Source organism: Hetaerina americana, unplaced genomic scaffold, assembly GCF_022747635.1.
Source record: "Hetaerina americana unplaced genomic scaffold, ioHetAmer1.1.p SCAF_6, whole genome shotgun sequence".
Taxonomy (NCBI): domain Eukaryota; kingdom Metazoa; phylum Arthropoda; class Insecta; order Odonata; family Calopterygidae; genus Hetaerina; species Hetaerina americana.
The window spans coordinates 7355024-7375677 of NW_027287205.1; the positions used below are offsets into that span (position 1 = coordinate 7355024).

General features: G+C 37.5%; 1 protein-coding gene across 1 annotated transcript in view; it reads right to left on the reverse strand.

The window, feature by feature from the left end:
• LOC139694993 (thyroid receptor-interacting protein 11-like) overlaps positions 1–20136 on the reverse strand; it is a 70263-nt gene extending 50127 nt beyond the window's left edge. The window contains exons 1-3 of the mRNA XM_071593559.1: positions 19866–20136; positions 19654–19730; positions 4830–4910 (exon numbers count right to left, since the gene is read on the reverse strand). Of these exons, the coding sequence (XP_071449660.1) occupies positions 4830–4910; positions 19654–19730; positions 19866–19968 (261 nt within the window). The 5' untranslated portion in view covers positions 19969–20136. The remainder of the gene's footprint in view (positions 1–4829; positions 4911–19653; positions 19731–19865) is intronic.
• Between the last annotated feature and the right edge of the window lie 518 nt (positions 20137–20654).

Here is a 20654-nt window from a genome sequence, read left to right on the forward strand (position 1 = left end):
GAGGAGTGACAAGCGAATATTTGGAGCAGCGGAGAGGACAATTAATGTAGAGAGGGAGAGTGGGGGGGTGAGGTAGAGGGGGAGAGTAAAAGGGGGGGGTGGGAGAGATACCGCGCATCCCCACTCGCCTCGCACCTCTGAGGGTTCAACTGAGCATCTCGCGCAACGACAGCCGTTGCTGCACACCGCGATGCACAAGCGACAGGTGGCCACAGAGCAACAAACTCGCTCGCTCCCCGCCCGAGGCAGGGGACACCGCGCCAATCCGAGCCCGCGAAAAAACATACGCACCTCAACTCGACACTAGAGAACAACGGTCTCTCCCCCGTTGCAATAAGAGGAAGTTCACTTCTCTTATCACTTGTGACGAAAGACGAAGCAGTCGGGAAGGAATTCCGCGCGGACCGAATCGCCGACTTCTAAAGCGAACATTCCGGGAAGGAAAAGTTTACATACTGCATTCCCAATTCTTTTCTAAGTATTAGGATGTGTGTTCCCTGGGCCAGCATTAATCACCAGTTATAAAGATACAACTTTCAGCACATACACGACATGACTACCGTTGAGCACAACTCGGAATAAAAGAGACAAACCGCTAATAAAGTATAAATGCGCACGGTAATTACGAGGGCGATTCGAAAAGTAAAGTCTCCTATTTTTTTAGGAAAAATCAAATTTATTCTCAACTTTGTGTGCATCGTAGGAAAGGCTGAACATTTAGCTATTTTTCTACATAGTCGCCTTGACGCTCGATCACTTTTTGCATCCTTGTATGCAGCTTTTTAATACCGGCGTCGTACCTTTCTCCCGCCGCGTCACGAAGCCAACTGCTTCTTGCACTTCCTCGTCTGACTTTAATTTCTGTCCTCCAAGGTGTTTTTTGAGATCGGGAAACAAGTAGTAGTCGCTGGGGGCAACGTCCGGGCTGTAAGGAGGGTGGTCGATGGTATCCCAGCCGAATTCATTGAGTAGGGTGGTCGTTTGATGTGACGCATTTGGACGAGCATTGTCATGATACAACACACTCCTTTGGTGAGACACCTTGTCATAACCGAGGACCTCCAACAATATTCTGCACGGAGAAGTAGCCACTCTCTTCATTAAGGCCTTCCTTTATCTCATGAAGGGCATTTCTCCGGTTATTGCGCACCATCTCGTAAATTGGATCCACCGTTGATTCCGGCAAACTCGGCCGCCCCTACAGCTGCTCGTCGTGGACGTTTTCCCGGACATCATAAAACTCCCTGCACCACTTCCGCACGTTTTTGATGCCCTTACACTTATCACCGTATACTTCCACTAAATGACGATGAATTTATATCAGAGAAGCAGTCGTCAGTTGGCTTCGCGACGCGGCGGGAGAAAGGTACGACGCCTGCATTAAGAAGCTGGTTAGAAGGATGCAAAAATTGATTGATCGTCAAGGCGACTATGTAGAAAAATAGATAAATGCTCAGCCTTTCCTACGATGTACACAAAACTGGTAATAAATTTGATTTTTCATGAAAAAAAATTGGGGACCTTAATTTTCGAATCGCCCTCGTATTACATGGACAGACAAGAGTGGGAAACAAGGAAGTATAGAGAAGAGTTGAATAGGGAAGGGCCACGTGGAGAGCTCTATGGCAAAAAAAGAAACTAAATGGGTTGGTCACACCATGCAGCAGAATGTATTAGTTAGATACAATTGAAGGGACGATCCCACAAGGAAGGAAAAGGGACAAGTACATCGGGGACAAATTAAGATGGATGCAAAAAAAAAGAGCTGTCAGGGGGTTAGAGAACATTGAATATATAAAAAGAGAGGGCTGCAGCAAACCAGTTTAGGATTGAAATACAGACAATGATGATGAATTTTTAACCGGTAACATACACAATTAGATTAATGTTCAGCCACTACTGTAATAATGTTCCAAAGTTGCATTAACACAATACGTTTAGCACATAACCTCTTAGTTATAGTACCTAAGTGGTCAAATACCAGCCCTGCCGAGTATTTACAAAGTGCCTTCTTCGCCAATGCATACACAAAACTTTTACAAAATGCAGTCAGTTTATTTATATGCTCAATACAGTATGTACAGGGGCGAACAAATTAAATAAGATAAATTTAGAGCCTACCACAACTAGTGACTGCGAAAACTTAAATATTCACATATCTTTTCTTTACATCTCTACCAAAGGTCTTCAACTCCCCTCCCTCTTGGTAAAAACTTAACATAATGCAATTTTAATGATAAGGGAATCGATCATAACCCAAGTAATGGAGTTCTGCTACCTTGAGAGTGTAATTACAGGAGACAACAGATGCACCTCTGCAGTGAAAAGAAGGCATTTAAAAATAAAAAGGCTCCTTCAGGAAACAAACACCTGACATTTGACAATAGAAAATTCTTAGCAAAAATGTGTATTTGGATCACATAATTATATGAATGTGAAACTTGGAATTTGTGAAAGAGGGAAAAGGCTCGGTTGGAAGCAATGGAAATGCAGATCTGAAAAAGCAACATACAAGTATTGAGAGAAATTAAAGAGGAAAGCAATTCAATAAAAGGGATGGAGAAATGAAAATTAAATTTTTTGGGCATGCTCTCAAGCATAAAAACTTCCTGGAAAATATAATGGAGGAGGAAAATGATAGGAAAGAAAGGAAGATGAAAGCCATTAAAGAAATTTATAGATGATATAAAAAGTACTAAGAGAGTAACAACATACAATGAACTGAAAAGAAAAGCAACGGAGATAGACTAATGGCTGCAATGACAAGGCTCCACCTTTTGAAGATGATGCAAGGTCTTCTGACTAAATAAATAATAAAGATATTGCATAAAGCATATTTTATTTTTAAAAACCAAGCCAATTTTTGCACACCATTGCCTTTTAATTTTGCCCAATTTCAATATTGCTGAATAAAACTCTTCTATTGACCATCTTCATCCTTTAATGTACAAGCATGTATAAACCTATTCCCTCAAAATTATCATGAAGCAAAGATAGAGAATAAGAAAACAAATTTATCTGAATTTAATAACTTATCAATAGGATAAAGTGACATTTTAGCCTATTAACAAAGTGATCTCACTCCTTGCTTATCAAGCCAACCTTGAGTAGAGTACAGAGTGCCATGTGGGGAGGGCAATTACTTGAAACGTGAAATATCAAATTGGTTAAAACCATGGCTCTATTGTTAGTAGCCTATGGCTTTTCTTCTCGTTGAACCAATACCCAATATGTCAATGACACCTGCACCAAACTTGCAGCTACATACTCAAGTGCATGAAATTTCACTCATATCATTACAAGCCAAACTGATTAACAAATATTACAAAGAATTTGCATTATTTACTGGCATATATGTTCATTATGTTAGTGTGTTTTATGACAAAACCATGTTAAACTGCTTATGGCAAAAAAAGCATCATCATAGAGTTGAAAATCATAATTTTAAAGAGTATAGAATAGTTGAAACTGCAATGTCAAAATGGACATTGTCAACTTAAGCATGGCACTTGTCACGCCAGCTAAGCCATTAGACAAAATGAAAATAATCTTTCCAGAAATGATGTGGTCACCAATACATGGCAATGAAAGATATTCCCTCAGCAAAACGTTTTAGACTCACCCCAGTCTAAGGGAAAAGCAGTTTCCAGGTAATTTTTATTCATATCAAATGCCAGCATGAAATTCTAATCCTAGTCCAAAACCATCAACCAACAACGATTTACTTAGCAAACGTTCATAATCATTTGAATATATTTCTTGCATCTCTCTGTGCTATATATAGGGTGAAAATTAAAAAAAAAAATCTTTCAATAGTTAATTTCTTTTGACTCATTTTACTTAAATATAAGAAGTACATACAACACACTTGCTGGAACATAGTAGTAGACGTAGTACAAACTATAAAAATGCGTGAACTGGTGCAATCTGGCGGCCATGGCGTGGACTATAGCCTCACCCACTAGCGGTGGTGCTAGTTGCCTGAGGCCCCATTATCCGTCTGTGCTTGGCGGTGAGATGTGCGCATGGTGCCACTCATGTTAGTTTTTGTTGTCCTTGTTTTTAATGTTGGTCCAAAATGGAAATTGATGAAATAACGGAGCAAAGAATCAACATCAACTATTTAGGTGAAGTGCAGTAAAAGTCATCAAGAAATTACTGAAATGCTGACGGCTGTTTATGGTGATCATGCTGTGAGGAAAACATGCATTTTCAAGGGGATTAAGCATTTTACAGATGGCCGACAAGAAGCCACGGATGATGCAAGGCCGGGGTGACCTTCAACCATCCGAGTTGACGACAACATTGATCGTGTGTGGTCCCATGTCCTTACTGATCGTCAAAAAACTGTCTGAATGATAGCTGATTAATTGAATTTAGGAAAATCAACAGTGCACACTATTTTAACAGAACATTTGATTCAATAAAAAGTGAAAAACCATGTACACTCAGCATTGATTCTTCACCGGTTTCTGGCAAAAAATTCAGTCACCTTGATCCTTGATTATCCTCCTTATTCACCAGATCTTGCCCCCTGCGACTTTTTCATATTCCCAAAATGCAAAAAAGTGATGAGGGGACATCACTGTGAGGGAAGATGTGGACACAATAAAGCAAGAAACGACGACACAAGTAAAAAGCCTAACTGCAGAGGACTTCAAAGGGTGCTTTACTAAAAAGTGGTAAAAAGATGCTGGAATAAGTGCAACGCAACGAATGGAGAGTACTTTGAAGGGGACAAAATCGATGTATACTAAAATTTGGCAAAATAAAGTTTTTATGGACTCAGCTAGTGTATTTTTTGGACGGACCTCGATTGGGATACTCACTGGTTGCTGCTTCTTGGACTGGTATTGGGACTGGATTGCCTGTGTCTCAAGAGCTGCATTCTGTTCTCTTAGTCTGGAAATCTGTAAAAAAAAAGCAAAAAGCTTTCTTCATGATAAGGAATTGCAAAAGGCCTTAAATTTTAATTCATGAATGCCAATGTATTCTAACCCATGCACACTGAATGATTGAACACAGTGGAAGGGATTATATCAAATTCCTAAGTGTTTTAGGACATGTATTCATGACAGTTGATGCATTGTCAAGTGCATACTTATGGCGATTGGTTTTATTAGGTGATCAGATGTTTGAGGGCATGCAGCATCATGAACGTAGTTTACAGAAAATTATATATATAATAATAATTCTTTGCCCAAAGGCTAGATGTAGCACATGTCCAATACTTCTGTACACATACACACACATGGTATGGGTAAAATGCTATTTTTGATATAAAAGGCAAAAGGGAACAGGATAACTTCATTCAATCAAACAAGCAGCCATCTTTAGCATTTAATATGTTTACAGCTTGCGGTGATGATCCTTAGACAAGCATACTATAAACACAGTGAGAGCAGAATAAACCATAATGTAAAAGTATCTCATTAATTCAAGACACTGATGATATAATGTTCCTGATAAGATAGAATACAGAACCCAACTGGGAGGGCAAGTCGATAATGTGTACCTCACAAGAGAGATGCAAATCAATATAAACACCAGAAAATTTTAACGCAACAATTTCAGAATGTAGTAATCATTCACCTTGACCAAGATTATAACCCGGATCCTTCGATGTCCGGCTGAGTACTTTAGCCAGTTAAGTATTCTGAAGTAAATCTAGAAGTTGAGAGATATTATCCTCAGAGAAAAATCACACTTTATGATAAATCACCAGTGGAAATGTTGGAAGAGCATAAGTTGACACAAACGGAACATGATCAGGCAAATCACTTTGCACCACATAACTTCCTACTAAATTAATATCATAATCGGTGTTTGTAATGTTCAATAATGCCGAGGAATGGTCAGTCACCCATGTACATTCATTACTGTTGCCCAGTATGAGAATTAAGGATATTAAGAGCAGGAGAAAAATTCCTTAAGGTTAATGGAATTGAAAAACAAATCCACTTTAAATAACCTGAGGTAATAATGAAATGGCTAATATTGTGACGAGGTATTTGATTGTGAAATGTGATATCTAGACGCTTTGCTAATTTTTTCTAAACCCATTAAAAGCACTCACAAGGAGAATGATATTGAGAAATAATTAATGCAGATTAATCAATCACTATTACCTTCATTAAACATCACTCAAATATTTCATTTTCATCCAGGAATATTCAGCAGAATTTGATCGCAAAAAAAATATATATATACATAAATATATATATATATATATATACATATACACACACACATATATATATACATAAATATATATATATATATATATATATATATATATATATATACATATACACACACACATATATATATACACACACATATATATATACACACACATATATATATACACATATATATACATACATATATATATACATACACACACATATATATATATATTACAGGTCTGTATGTATGAGTCATATTCATAAAGTAGGGCCATTTGCTTATATTTAAGTATTGGTGCTTCAGAAACCAGGTTTACTCCTGCAGCGCCATCTACTGATTCATTGAGAATCTATAGCAGCATTTGTTTTGCTTCAGAAGTCGTTTGCTTGTCCGTGCATGCAAACAACAATGTCCGCGACAATCGTTCATCCCGCCAGCTGTGAAGTGCGTTGTCATACAATTTTTTTTTGCAAAAGGATGCAAAACGATTATCGACTGCCGAAATACATCGGGAGTTATGCCTAGTTCATGGACCTACAGTTATGAGTAAAGGAAAGGTTAGACAATGGTGCCATGATTTTAAAAGTGGACGAACAAATGTCCATGACGAAGTGGCAGTTTGCCCAGTATTCTGACCAATGAAATTGTTTCACAAGTGGAACAAGAAATGCAATGTGATCGTCGATTGACAATTAATGGCCTGGCTGAACAACTTCCTAAACTTGGACGCACTACTTTCTACAATATTGTCACGGAAAACCTTGGATACCACAAATTGTGAGCAAGGTGCTTACCAAAACACCACTGTCAAAACCAATAAGAAAATTCAACATATTCGTTGGGACCTATTTGACCACCCACCGTACAGTCCTGACCTTGCACCTAGCGACTACTCAAAAGGAAATACAAAGGTGCCAGGTAGAGAGAAGACTCAATGGAGGGTCAGCCTTATGGGTCAATACTTAAGTTCTTAGAGTTTATCCTCTAGGGACTGAACATTTTCATGTTATACCTTGAAACTATTCATAACTCTTGGGTGTGTTTGGGCCGGGCATTCTTCTAACGTTGAGGAGTCTCTTCAACCTTGAGGAATTGAACTCATGATTTTGAACTATGAGCAGACTTGAACTGTGACCTCCATTGTTCTTATATCCTAAAAAAACCATTTCAGTTGATTCAAGGACTGCAGATCTACTCCCTGCTTCTGTGAGTTACATAGTCTTCATCTAATTCAGACTATTTTGATCAGCAGCATCAATGATGTAGCCACAGGAATTACAAGAATGAAGAGTTTCATTCTATAATTATAGTTTAACCTAATACAAGTAATATTAACTTGGCCCGTGCATTCATAACGCAGTAATGTTCAGAATTTCACTTGCAAATACGACTTGCTTCACTCTTGCGTCAACTGTAATGGCATATCACAAACCACATTTTTTTCTAGTGAGCAAAATATGGATGACAAAAAGCTGTTCAATTTACCTCCATCAATTATGTCATTTTTCAAAACTTAACTCCAAAATACATAAGAATGATGTTAAATTTGCACAAATAATTTATTCATACAGTTCCATGTTCACATTACTTAAACCTGGTTCTCATTAAGTAAACAATGCCCCCATTTTCATTCTGTTAAAATGCCAACTTGGATTATGCAGTGCCTTAAGAGTGAGGAAGGAATGAGGGCATAAAAGAAAAGAGAAAGCTGGAGTCAGGATGTTTACCAATGATGACAAACTGTGTAAGCTTTGATAAGATAAAAAAAGCAGAGGAGAGAGACAGAGATAAGGAAAAATGAAGAAAAATATCATGGCTGATGATCTCATGAAAGCTTAACACAGAAGGTAAAATGCTGATCCAAAATACTAAATTTTGATACAATGACGTATAAATAATATACATTCATAAAGCATAGACAGAGGGTAACGTGCAAACTTTCATTCTGCCTAGTAAAGTCAATAATACGTACAAACAAAGGCAGCTACTGAAATATGCGAGTCTAAAATAACACCAATGGCAAGAAATACATAATTAAATTCATACTATTTGATATAATAACGTGTGAAGGACTTAGCAATACAACAGTAACTTTTACAAAGTGATACAAAGTATTCATGAGCAACAATTCTGATGAAACTAGACTTGGCGGCCAACTAACACCGAAACATTATCCACTACAAAGGACTTAAATAAAAAGCTGTCACCATTCTTTAACAAAATATTAGATTACATTTTTGTCCAAAAAACATATATAAAGCCAAAGTTACCCACATTTTATTATGGGAATCTCACAAAATGAATCAAGCCAACGTGTAAGATACGAAGCATCAGGATATGCCATGGGGGAGTTAGGAGGCACAAGCTTTCTGCTGTGCAAACAAGCTGAGCAAACCTTGCCCTTTATCTCACACGGAAATATGGAGGGAGGGGAGATGAAATAACAAGAAATAGCCATATTGCGCACAGACAACACCAATAATCTGCCACACCCTGGAGTGATCAGTAAACATTAAAAGAGACGCCAATCCAATATTGCTATCACAAAAACATATGGTCAACTGACTTGGTCCCCTGGAATTGACGTAAACTGCGCCAAGCATATACTTCACCATAATATTACCATCATCCACAATTTTAGCCACAGGGCATTCATAAAAAAACTTTATGGTAACGACAAAAAATTAAAATTAACTAGTGGTTCCAAATACATACATATTTTCTCTTTTTTCCTACTTATTCACCATTTCATTCCTAAAACTTTTGATATCATGAAAGAAGTATCTTCAAATCTTCCACATAAAATTCTGCCAACTGGGATTTCAGTAAGTTTTGCACTGAGCTTTTCAATTCATCCATTTCCATACATCATTGAGAAGCAAACCAGTTCTTGCCATGCACTGACATACAACATTCATGTTTCATCACCAAAGATGGAATGGAAAAAACTTGCATCTCCCTCGCAACTAAATGGTTAAAAAAATCACATGTATGATTATCTTGTCTTTGTGAGCATTCGTTCATATTTTCAGCAAACATGATGAAAAGGTTACGTTGCCCTAGAGTGTCAGTCACAATTCTGAAGAATTCTGCCATTGGAACTTCAGGAAATTACACGGAAAGATTAGCAACTGTCAACCAACAATTTTCTCTCACATTTTCACTTAACATAACTCTGTCTGGACACTTTTGACACACATTTGACAATTAATGCCTGCAGCATTAAGTCCTATGGCATTTACAAATCTAACCAATGATTGGGTTAGATTGATAAATGCCATCACACTCATTATAACACACAGTCAGGCAAAGGTAAACTACACTGAACTAACAACAAAAAGGTAGTTGCATGTCCAACAGACTAGTTAAAATTAACACACAAACAAAAAATTGTAATCAATGCTTCCAATCACTATTTATAACGAATCAGTCCTTAAAATTGAAATAAGTCTTAAGTCTTTTATAAGACAAAGTGCACAAAAACGTACTTCCTTTAAATCAACAGAATGATATAAATGGTTGAAGTATATTGAGCTAAGAATCTTCTAATTACAGCCAGCTTAACTTTCAAATCCCACTAGTCAAGTCAAACGATTTTTATTACACATTTTCACATCTAACATTACTCAAACCTGTGCTCACGTAAAGGTCCAAATGCCAGGGGCCACTTACTGCCAGCTGTAATCGACCAAATAAAGGTAGCCTGAGGCACACATAATTCATGAAGTATCTCATTAAATGAGGATCCATGGGATAAACTTCTTAATACAGATTTCTCACCTAATGAGATAACCGTGGAAACTTTATTTCAAAGCTAAATCTATAAATGTCAGTTGGATAATGTAATGCACAGGTCCTTCATATTACCATTCAAAGTTTTCAAAATAACTATGCACCTCTTTTTGAAATTGCTGCAGGTGATTATTATACTCAAATGTGAATTCTAGTGCATGAACACTGTTCTGTATTCAGTGAAGTGAACACATTTCAACCACGGGCATCAGCATCCAATGTTTCTTTCCCACCTGTACACCATTTATTCACCACACCCATATATTGAAACCCTCCATTATACATAGTTTGTATAAAAAGCATCGGGAAAAGTTTTGGAGAAATAGATTTATTTCAGATACACCTCAAAATTCTTCAAAATACATCCCTTCAACGCCGACAAACTTTTGCAGCAGCTTTTCCACAACTCAAAGGCAAATTCTATAAGGTCCTTAAGGGTATGTGTGCAAGCTTCTTTGACAGTACCTATAGGGTCCCAGGATGATGTCCTTTGAGGGATGATTTCACTTTTTGGAATAGGAAACAGTCTGCTGATGCCAAGTAGGCACAGTAAGGGGGTTCGGGAATTGTCCCACTGCCACTACAAAAGGTCTTCCCACGCAGACAATTGACCCGGCTCTGGGTGATCCGTAAAGACCTTCGAGACGAGTTTAGCACAGATCTTTTGTAATGCCAAATTTTCAGGGATAACGGTGTGTGCACTGTCATCTTATCAAATGCCAATATCAACTACGATCATGCGCACACTTTACCGATGGTCTGACTTACCGCACACGTCAAGGAAAATTGTTACAGGTACTTTTTATACAAACCTTGTAGGTTTATCCTATCACCTCAACTAACAAATTGTGAGCCCTAGAAAACTAGACTATTAAAAAGATTTCATTAATCATTTCTTTAGACCATTAATTAGGGTCAATTTCCATCGCTTTGTAAAAGTCTCTTTTCCTCATACTGCATTGGCTAAGTTCATTTGAAACACATTCCGAGGCAGCCTAACAACCTGCTCAGCAACAGTTTACAAGAAAAATACGGAAAAATGAAATAACTTTTTAAAATTGAGGAAATAATGATTTGTTAGCACATATAAAATTTTTGAACAAGCATGGAGTAAACTTTTAGCTTCAACAGAAGAAATGGGAATGGCGGTCAACTAAGCAATATTTCCTCGAACACAAAAATTCATAGACAGATATTTAACTTTATCACTGCAGTCCATAGAATATTTTGTACAGTTCACAGAAATAACATTTTTGGGTATGATTATTTTCTTCTCTCAGATAACTAAAACTTTGGCGTGGTGGAAGGGATTGCATATGATGCACAGAATTGCGCTAGGGGAGCAATGATGATTGCTCATAGTAGGGCCACCTATGCCAGATAGGTTGAAGAATTGGAGCCAGACAAAATTTCTGTGCAGCATCTGTTTTACAGGCATGTGTCTGCAAAGACATCTGATTCCAGTAAAATGGTCATTTCAGTACGGTGACATGATAAAAATATTACTGTGGGAATATATTATGGGAAACCAACCAAAATATGTATCCAATAAAATAAGATGAAACAAATTATGAAAATGAATTAACAAGAATGAAAACTACCATGACCATCACCATCACCTACCAACTACCTACCATCTCTAGGTCAGCCGGGTTCTTATGGGACCCCCCCCCCTTGCATTACATACAATCCTTGCATACATGAAGTAAGATACAGCAAAGGAACACCACTTAGGATTCCTTGACTGTCCTTGAAATGTTAGAACAACGCTGAGGACAGGAAGGAGTATTAGAAGAGAGTTAATAAAATCCCTGATGAAGATAAAGGGACAGGTATAATAGGGAGAAGAAAGAACAAAAATCTAAAAAAAATTAAATGAGGCAATAAAACAATAGAAAAAGGAAATATGGTTGAAAGATGAGTGTGAAGTACACGGAGATTTCATGAGGACAATGCAAAATGGGTGTAATAAACAGAAGGTGTAGGTAAGAGAATTGTCAGGATTTAAGAAAGGAATAATCATTTACACTCTTAGGGATTAAATTACACTCTTGAAATATTGATGAGGTTAAAAAATAAGAGAAACTTCACACTTCCACACACTTTGAATGTTCTATGACCATGGTTTCAATGCTGGCCATCATTACCAGGCACCACCTGATGGTGATTCGCAGCATCAAAACCATGGTCGTTGAACATTCAACGTGTGTGGAAGCGTGAAGTTTCTCTTATTTTTTACCCTCGTCATAAATGAATTCCACAAAGTTAAGCCTGAAACTGTTAACTTTTTCTTTAAATATTAATCAAAAAAGAAGAGGTTCTGATAAATTGGAAACAAAGTATAGAGTAATGACATATATGAAAAATAATAATAATGTTTATTAAAGGGTTATTGCCTTTGCTCTCAAAATGAAAAATGCCTATTAATACATCGGTCCAATACAAATACGAAAGGTAAAGGTCAACGAGTTTTGATACAGAAAGGGAATTTGATATTGACAAGGATAACTTAGGACCAGGAATACTACTGCAGGATTGAAAAGGCTTAAAAAAAAATTAATCAGAAGAAGGAAAAGAGAATAGAAAACATTCCCACAGAACTACTCAAGAATTTAAGAAAACAGGAAAGAAAGATATTGAAATGTAATGAAATAATTGACTTTGTAATTCCACACACTTTATTTAAAAACACGACCCAGGTTTCGACGTTGAACGTCATCATCAGGTCACCGGTTCAACGTCGAAACCTGGGTCGTGTTTTTAAATACAGTGTGTGGAATTATAAAGTCAATTATTTCATTACATTTCAATATGTTATGCAAATTCCACAAAGTTACGCCTGAGACAACAAATTTTAGGAAAGAAAGAGTTTTTATGGGCTTCAATGCGGCATTTTTGAGGAAGGAATTGAAAGAGATTACTTGGTTAGCTCAGCATTGATGCACATTCCTAAAAGGGACAAGCAGCAATAACCGAGAACTATAGATCTAAACATTTGATTGGACATGCAGAACAATTAGTACTTTGGATCATCAACAAAAGAATGGAGAATACAGGAAATGATTACTCAGGAACAGATCAGTTTGGGTTTAGTAATGGGATGGGTACGTGCAATACCATTGCAATAATGATGTCAGCAGTAAAGAGCAACTGAGCAAAGCCATATGTAACTGCATGCTTTGTGGATTTCGAGAAGGCTTTTAGTATAGCAAACTGAGAACAATTAATGAACATTTCGGAATGATAGGAGTAGGCTTGATAGATAAGACTACTTATTTGGATCCTGTGCCAGCCTTGGATACGGGTGAATGGAGTCAGAATGGGCAAGGCTAATCAGGGGAGTAAAATGGGTTTTGCCTGTTCTTTACAACATGCACATATGTGGAGGATGGCATGTTGTAATCTAGTGAGCATTGGACAACTGACGGGGAAAGGAAATGGTGTGAACTCTGAAGTGTAAATCACACACTCCATTGGGCTAAGTACTAGGTGAGCTATACCCTTACCTATCAAACAGACCTTCGAGTTGATAACTGTGATTCTTTTTATAGAAGGGGGAAACTGTAAGCAGGGTCACCAGCCATTTATTACTTCAAAATTCCCCGATTTTACCAGGACTTCCAAATCATAATTATTAATAATAATAAATCTTAGGTATTACAGACTATGTTCATCATGTACATAAGATAAAATTGTTTGGCATAATGTGAGAAAATCAAAGGGTTAATATAACAAACCCGTGCCAGAGGTGTTTTGATAAGCAACACATTTCCAACATTATTAATTAACTTGGCCTGGTTCTTAAGGGCTTAACATATAAGAAATTAGTTTATGTGTCTAAAGTAAATGAATGGATTCAAATTAAGATCCTCAGTAATTTTTTAAAAAAGGAAAAAATAGGCAATAAAATTATAAATTTAAATGCAGTCACAAAATATTCCAAACTCTTAACTAAAAATATAGCTCTTTAATTCAAAATTTTTATGGCATTGCTGTGAAATTCTTTCTTTGGTCAACTCCTGCTTAAACATTGATTAGTACAAGTTTGTACTTTACATTATAAAACCTAGAAACGAGTTAAATCTATGAGATGTGTCCTCATGCCAAGTTTTGTCAAAAATTACTAAATGGTTTCAAAATCGATTAAAGGGTGAATATAAATGATTATCATAATATTCTTGGGAATGATAATTGAGGTGGTTTCCCATTGGCTTCCTCAATATTGTTTTTAGCGTGACATTATCACTCAATAGCCACCCCACTGGGGTTAGATGCCTTTGCAGCCACCTCACTGAGGAACAGATGCGGCGTAAAGAGGAAGAAGTCGATAGGATATATGATCAGTTAGGGGACATAATTGCATGTATCCTGCTGGGAAACATTTGATAGTGATGGGGGATTGGAATGCGATGGTATGCGAAGGAAGAGATGGTGATGAGGTCAGGGACTATGGTTTAGCTACGAGGAATGACCATGGGAAGAAAGCAATTGAGATCAGTAGGAGACAGGGGTTAGTCATCACCAACACTTGGTTTAGACACCACAAAACATGTATGTATACATGGAAAATGCCTGGTGACCCAGAAAGGTATCAGTTAGATTATATTATGGTTAGGCACAGATTCAGAAACAAGGCGATCAATTCGCACAGCTTCCCGGGAGTTGATGCAGACTCAGACTACAATTTAGTAGTTATGAAGTGTAGGGTTTGTTTCAAAAGGATAAGGCAGTGGTGGCACGTGAGCAAATGGAATGTAGAAGCATTCAATGGATTGACAAGGAAAGAGTATCAGCAGGCTGTTGAGAAAATCATGGATGATGATAAAGAGCTGAACACTATCAAAGAAAAATGGGAAAATATCATGAAAGGGATATCGAAAGCTGGAAAATAAAACCTTAGTTCAAGTATGGGATGACTAGAAAGATAGATGAGAGAATAAATTAGAAGAATGTAAACACAGAGTTAAGCAAATGGAAGTGCAAAGAGTCAAATAATAAATTGAGACAGGCAACAAATCAAGCAAAAGAAGCATAGTGGAAGACGCAGTGCAAGAATATGGGAAGTTTACAGAGGAAGGGTGTAGTTGGTGCACTGTACAGCAAAGTTAAATCTTTATCGGGAAGTAAGAAAGGGAGATCTAAGCTAACAGTTAAAGATAAGGCGGGTAAGATAATAGTTGACACAGAAAAGATCCAAGAGAAATGGAAGGAATGTATAGAAGAACTGTACAGTAAAGAACTTAGACCAACAAAGTTAGACATTGAAAAAGAACATGACGTAGAGGAAGACAGCTTAGGGTAGTAGTAGTTTTGAGGGGAGGCGACCGACAGCTAAGGTCATTTGCGCCATAGGGGATGGACAGGAAAGGATGAAGGGTGGAGAGAAACCCGGCGTCGGCATTAGCCTACTCTTTACGAAAGGCGCCAAGGGGTCCGCAGTTTAACGTCCCATCCGACGGACGGCGTACTCACTCAAAGTGCCCTCCACAAAGCACCTCAAGTAGGGATCGAGATACCTCTGAAAAATATTCAACACCGCCGGGATGACAGCTTAGGTCCAGGCATACTAGACAATGAGATAGAAAGGGCATTAAGGGAAATGAAACTAAATAAGGCCGTGGGGGTGGATAACATTCCTGCGGAACTATTGAAATGTTTAGGAAAATGTGGGAGGAAGAGGCTACATGGGCTGATTCATAGTATTTATGAGGAAGGAATCTGGCCAGAAGACTTTGTGAGATCAGTTTTAGTTCCTATTCCAAAAAAGGTAAAGGCTACATCATGTGAGGACTACAGGACGATAAGTTTGATATCCCACGCAGCTAAAGTTGTTCTCAGGATCATAAACAAAAGGATAGAGAGAAGGGCAAATGATTACTTAGGGGATGATCAGTTTGGGTTTAGGAAGGGGAGATGTATGTGTGATGCCAATGCAGTAATGAGATTATTAATCGAGAGGAATGTAGAACACATCCAGGAGGTATTTGCCTGTTTCATAGATTTTGAAAAAGCTTTTGATAGAGTGAATTGGGAAAAACTAATGAGTATATTTGCAGAAAATAGGAATAGATTGAAGGGAAAGGAGGCTAATCCGCAACCTGTACATGTCTCAGACTCCTCAGTTGCGGGTGGGAAACGGGGAGTCCGGATGGGCAGTGTTAGGAAGAGGTGTAAGGCAGGGTTGCCCATTATCACCGTTGCTGTTCAACCTGTATGCAGAGGAAATGATCAAAGAGGCATGGGAAGACTGGAGGTAGGAATGAAAGTGGGCGGGGAATTCGTAAAATCAGTTAGGTTTGCTGATGACCAAGCTTTAGTTTGTCAGTCAGCCAAGGGATTGCAAGCATTGCTGAGTTAATTGGAAATTCAGTGCAATAGATATGGGATGAAAATCAATATTAATGAAACAAAGGTTATGTAATTTTCCAGAAAGCAAAAGGCTAAGCTGAAAATTAAAATAGGAGGGCAAAAAATAGAGCAGGTAAAACAGTTTATGTGTCTCGGAAGTGTTTTGGACCAACGTGGTCAAAGTAGTAGGGACACAAGGAGAAGAATTGCGCAAGGCAAAGAGGCTTTCACAAGGAGGGATTTGATGACAGAGACATTGTGTAAGAATGCTAAGAAAAGCCTGGTCAAATCTTTGATATGGAGCGTAGTTATGTACAGAGAGGAAAAGTGGTCACTGACGCAGGATGACAGAAGTAGATTGGAGGCTTTTGAAAAGTGTGTGTGGAGAAGAATGGAGGTGAAATGGACCTGAAGGAAAACAAATGAGGAACTACTAGGTATGGTGGAAGAGGAGACGGGTTTGTTGGGAGAAATCCTAAGGAGACAGGAAAAATGGATGAAGGGCATATTGATCGGCAGTAGGATGTTGAAGACTGTAATAGAGGGGAGAATGTAAGGCAAACAAGGAAAGGGCAGGAACAGCATAGAGATGTTGGATGGGTTGAAGGGAGGAAGGAAGTACTCAGAGATGAAGAGGGACTTGAAGTAGAGAAGGTTGCTGGATTGTGTTTCGTTAGAAGTCACAAAATATTTATTTGGTGGTTGTGTCCATCCAAAACCTACCATAAGTGGTAGATTACTTAATAATAATAATAAATACTTAAGCACATAATACTGTCTTCCAATATTATGAAAAATCATATTAAATTGCCATTTGTGATTCCCTTCACATTGAGCTTTTTCACATAACTTACCAAGTATGGCAAGTTATATAAAAGGCATATTTAAGCATTAGTGGAATTGATCTCCAATTAACCTAGAGTATTGTGTTTGTACAAGGATCACTTCAAGCAAAGGAAGGAGAATTCATTTTATGAAGCCCTGAAAGAGTATTTTGACATTTATTGGAATCATACATGTAATTAAGTAGGCGAGAAACCATAAAAATCTGTCATTAGACCGAATCTGGTATAGCAAAGAAACGTGTAAAGAGTTGAACATTTCATCCATGCATTGAGAGAAAACGAAATTAATTATATTGTTAGCCAAATATGTAATGCATATGAGGTACAAGTGTCATTGATTTGACTCCAATATTGTCTCAGTGGCAGCTGTTGCAATTCGAAACATGATCAGTTCACTTACTACAAAGATGGAGGTAATATATGATGTTGCTTTGAAATTTTGCTTTTCCTGTGCAAACAACCATTATCAGCTTAGGCTTATGCAATGCCACAGGAGGCTTACAAAGAGCCTGGTATTCCAGAGAGCACACTCATTAGATAGTGCAAAATGGGTTTAAAAGAGAAGACTCATTTTTCAAAGGAAGGTGGACCTTGAGCTTCATCCACTACTCTAATGGAACTTAACTTTAACACTGCCGCTGCCATTATGAGAGGATATCGTCAAATAACATTGAGAACGCTTTCATAAATTTTGAATATTTCATTTCACATGCTGGCAACAAAATAATTACCTAGGAGTCAAGTTCTTGCATGGTGGTTTATGAGAGTGCCTACACCCAAACAATTGGGCCTTCAATTTCAAGTTTTTCTTGTAGTTAAAGTTAATGTTACAGGAATTCGAGCAGTTTATTTTTACGGATATGACTACAACTTAACTTGGCTACATCATTTTGAACCTTAGAGCAAACAGCAAATCTCTAGGTGGATATCTTCAACACCAAAAAAGCCAAAGCTTCAGGAAAGTTCATTCATGGTTATAACTTTTTTCAAAGCACATTCAGGTAATGATGTATCAACATGTTATACCAGCAAACTTTAGATTGTACTGAAAATCATTCAAGGTCATAAAAATTGCAAAAGCCCACAAGCAACAATAAGTGTGGGATTTGCCACACAATGACCAAATCTGCAGATAAAATCACACCCTTAATACTATTCACTCAGACTAAGAAAGTGGTCCCATGATGACATGCAATACAGGCTGAGGATGGTGGGAAACCAACAATTAAGAATCGAAATTTTTAATTTATTTCATTATTATCAGGAAGACGGACTGGAAATTATTGATGACAAATGCCTAGATAAGCTTCCTTCATAAAACCCTCTGGAGTTATAGAGTCAAAAAATCAAAAAATGTTTTTAGATTTTACAGGTAGGCATGGGGAGGACTGAAGGCCGGCATGTAACTAGATGGGGGCTATAAGCCCACACCTATTTAGAAGATAAAAGTAAAAGGGCTATAAGCATTACTTAGCACATTGTATTAACAGAGAGATAGGTATGGGGTGGCAATCATTAAAAAGAAAGGCAATGAGATTATCATGAAATAGGAAGGCTAAGATAATCCTAAAAGTTGAGAGACATAACCAAGAATAGGTGTAACATTTCACCTATTTAGGAAGTATTTTGGAGAAGGGTGGACGAGGTATGAGAAAGATTTAAAGGACTGTATTAGATAAAGAAGCGTCTGCAAAGCGGCAGGGGTTGATAAAAAAAACATCCAATGGGAAATTTTCATAGAATATATTAGTAAATCTTCCCTGAGTGACTCATGGATTCCCTTAGGTTCAATGCCTCACATAACGTCTCACCAGTTTTAATTCCACGGTAATTCGAAACACACTACAGAAAAGCGTCAAGAAATTTTCTGCTATGCCTTCATATTTATATTGGTATGTGTTGTGAAACATACATACCACATACACACTTGACATATGAAACGATAACACACCATACGCAAAGGATGTCTATTATACCTATCGGTCTGTATGAAAATAGATATGGGTGACCCATTGTTCGCTTGCCAACTGAACCTAAACTCGGACGTTACAATCCCTTAAGACAAAGAAACGATATGAATACATCAAGAGGTTTTATGAACATTTTAAATCATGTCAAATGTGTCGGGCAGTAAGTATATTAAGACATTACTACCACACGTAACTCCAATTAATACTATTTGTACGAATGATATGCCTCACTCCAATTTTATACTGTGGTAAGTATTCGAGATAAATATAACTTGTCCACATTGACTAAGAATCTGTCCATTAATTTCTGAAGAGGGGTTGGATGTTACCGATGCGGATATTTTATTCCCCGTACAAAACTAAGAGCCATTATATCTCAGTAACCCCTACATCATTAATAAATATGTTTTTCATTTATGCTAATTTTTAATGCATTAACCAACTAATCCCAAAAACTTGATTAATGCATATCCATACATTTTAAAATTAGTACGTAATGTGGAACATACCTCTAAATCTTTAGCTGAGCAGAGGCTTTCCAAACGCTGTATTTTCTCTTCTGCATCGAGCAACTGCGATTCGTGACCTGGTGAAGTGTAACACATTGTTTAGAGGCTAAAACATTTCACCTATACCTAAATACACTAATAGGCGAAACAAACTAAGGACACAAAAAATAGGAGCCGTGATTACTCTATTAGTATTAGTTAATACTACGTACCACATCCTTCTTCCCTACCCTCGGCCACTTCAGACAATACTTCCTTGGTGAAATTGGTTATTTGTCCTTTCAACGATGACAGCCCTTCCCCCAGCCACGCCATTTCACATATTTACATGTACCGCGATTACAAGCGAGTGTTTACAATTTCAATTAAGAAATTAAAAATCTTAAGTGCATGACAAAAAAATTTAATACACTAAAAAATGGGTAATGACATGCTATAAATTCTGCCGACGTTGAGATTAAAATGATATCTACTGCTAGAAAATCTATTTCACCATTACGTTTAAACATTTGACGTACGAAATGGGAATGAGAGTTAGGGCGCATATTTTAAGGAAAGAGAGTAAATGTGTCATTAATCAGAAATTATGGTGATCGTTTTCTGAAATGCCCTTGTTGTTTCGAGTGCGAATATTGCTTGCAACACCATGTAAAGAATGAGAGATTTGAGACCAAGAAGCATAATAAACAGGTTTGAGTTCGGAGGACACCCTCCCCTTACAGAGGAACGAGCGGACGAAGACTTCAGTCCTGTTGAGATAGGAAAGTCAATGGCGACCGGGATATTTGTTGACGAGTCGATTGTTGATTGAATTCTCATAAATGGCGATTAAGTAGATGAAGCAGAGAGCAATGAATGAAAGTCAACTCGGAATCATTTTTAAAAGTCGCATATAAAGAAATTGTTTTGATTAAAGTTTCAAGTGCTACGTGGTACCTCATCGGAAGGTAACCTCGAATATTTAATCTTATTCTTTCTGATGTGGAATAGTATATTTCCAC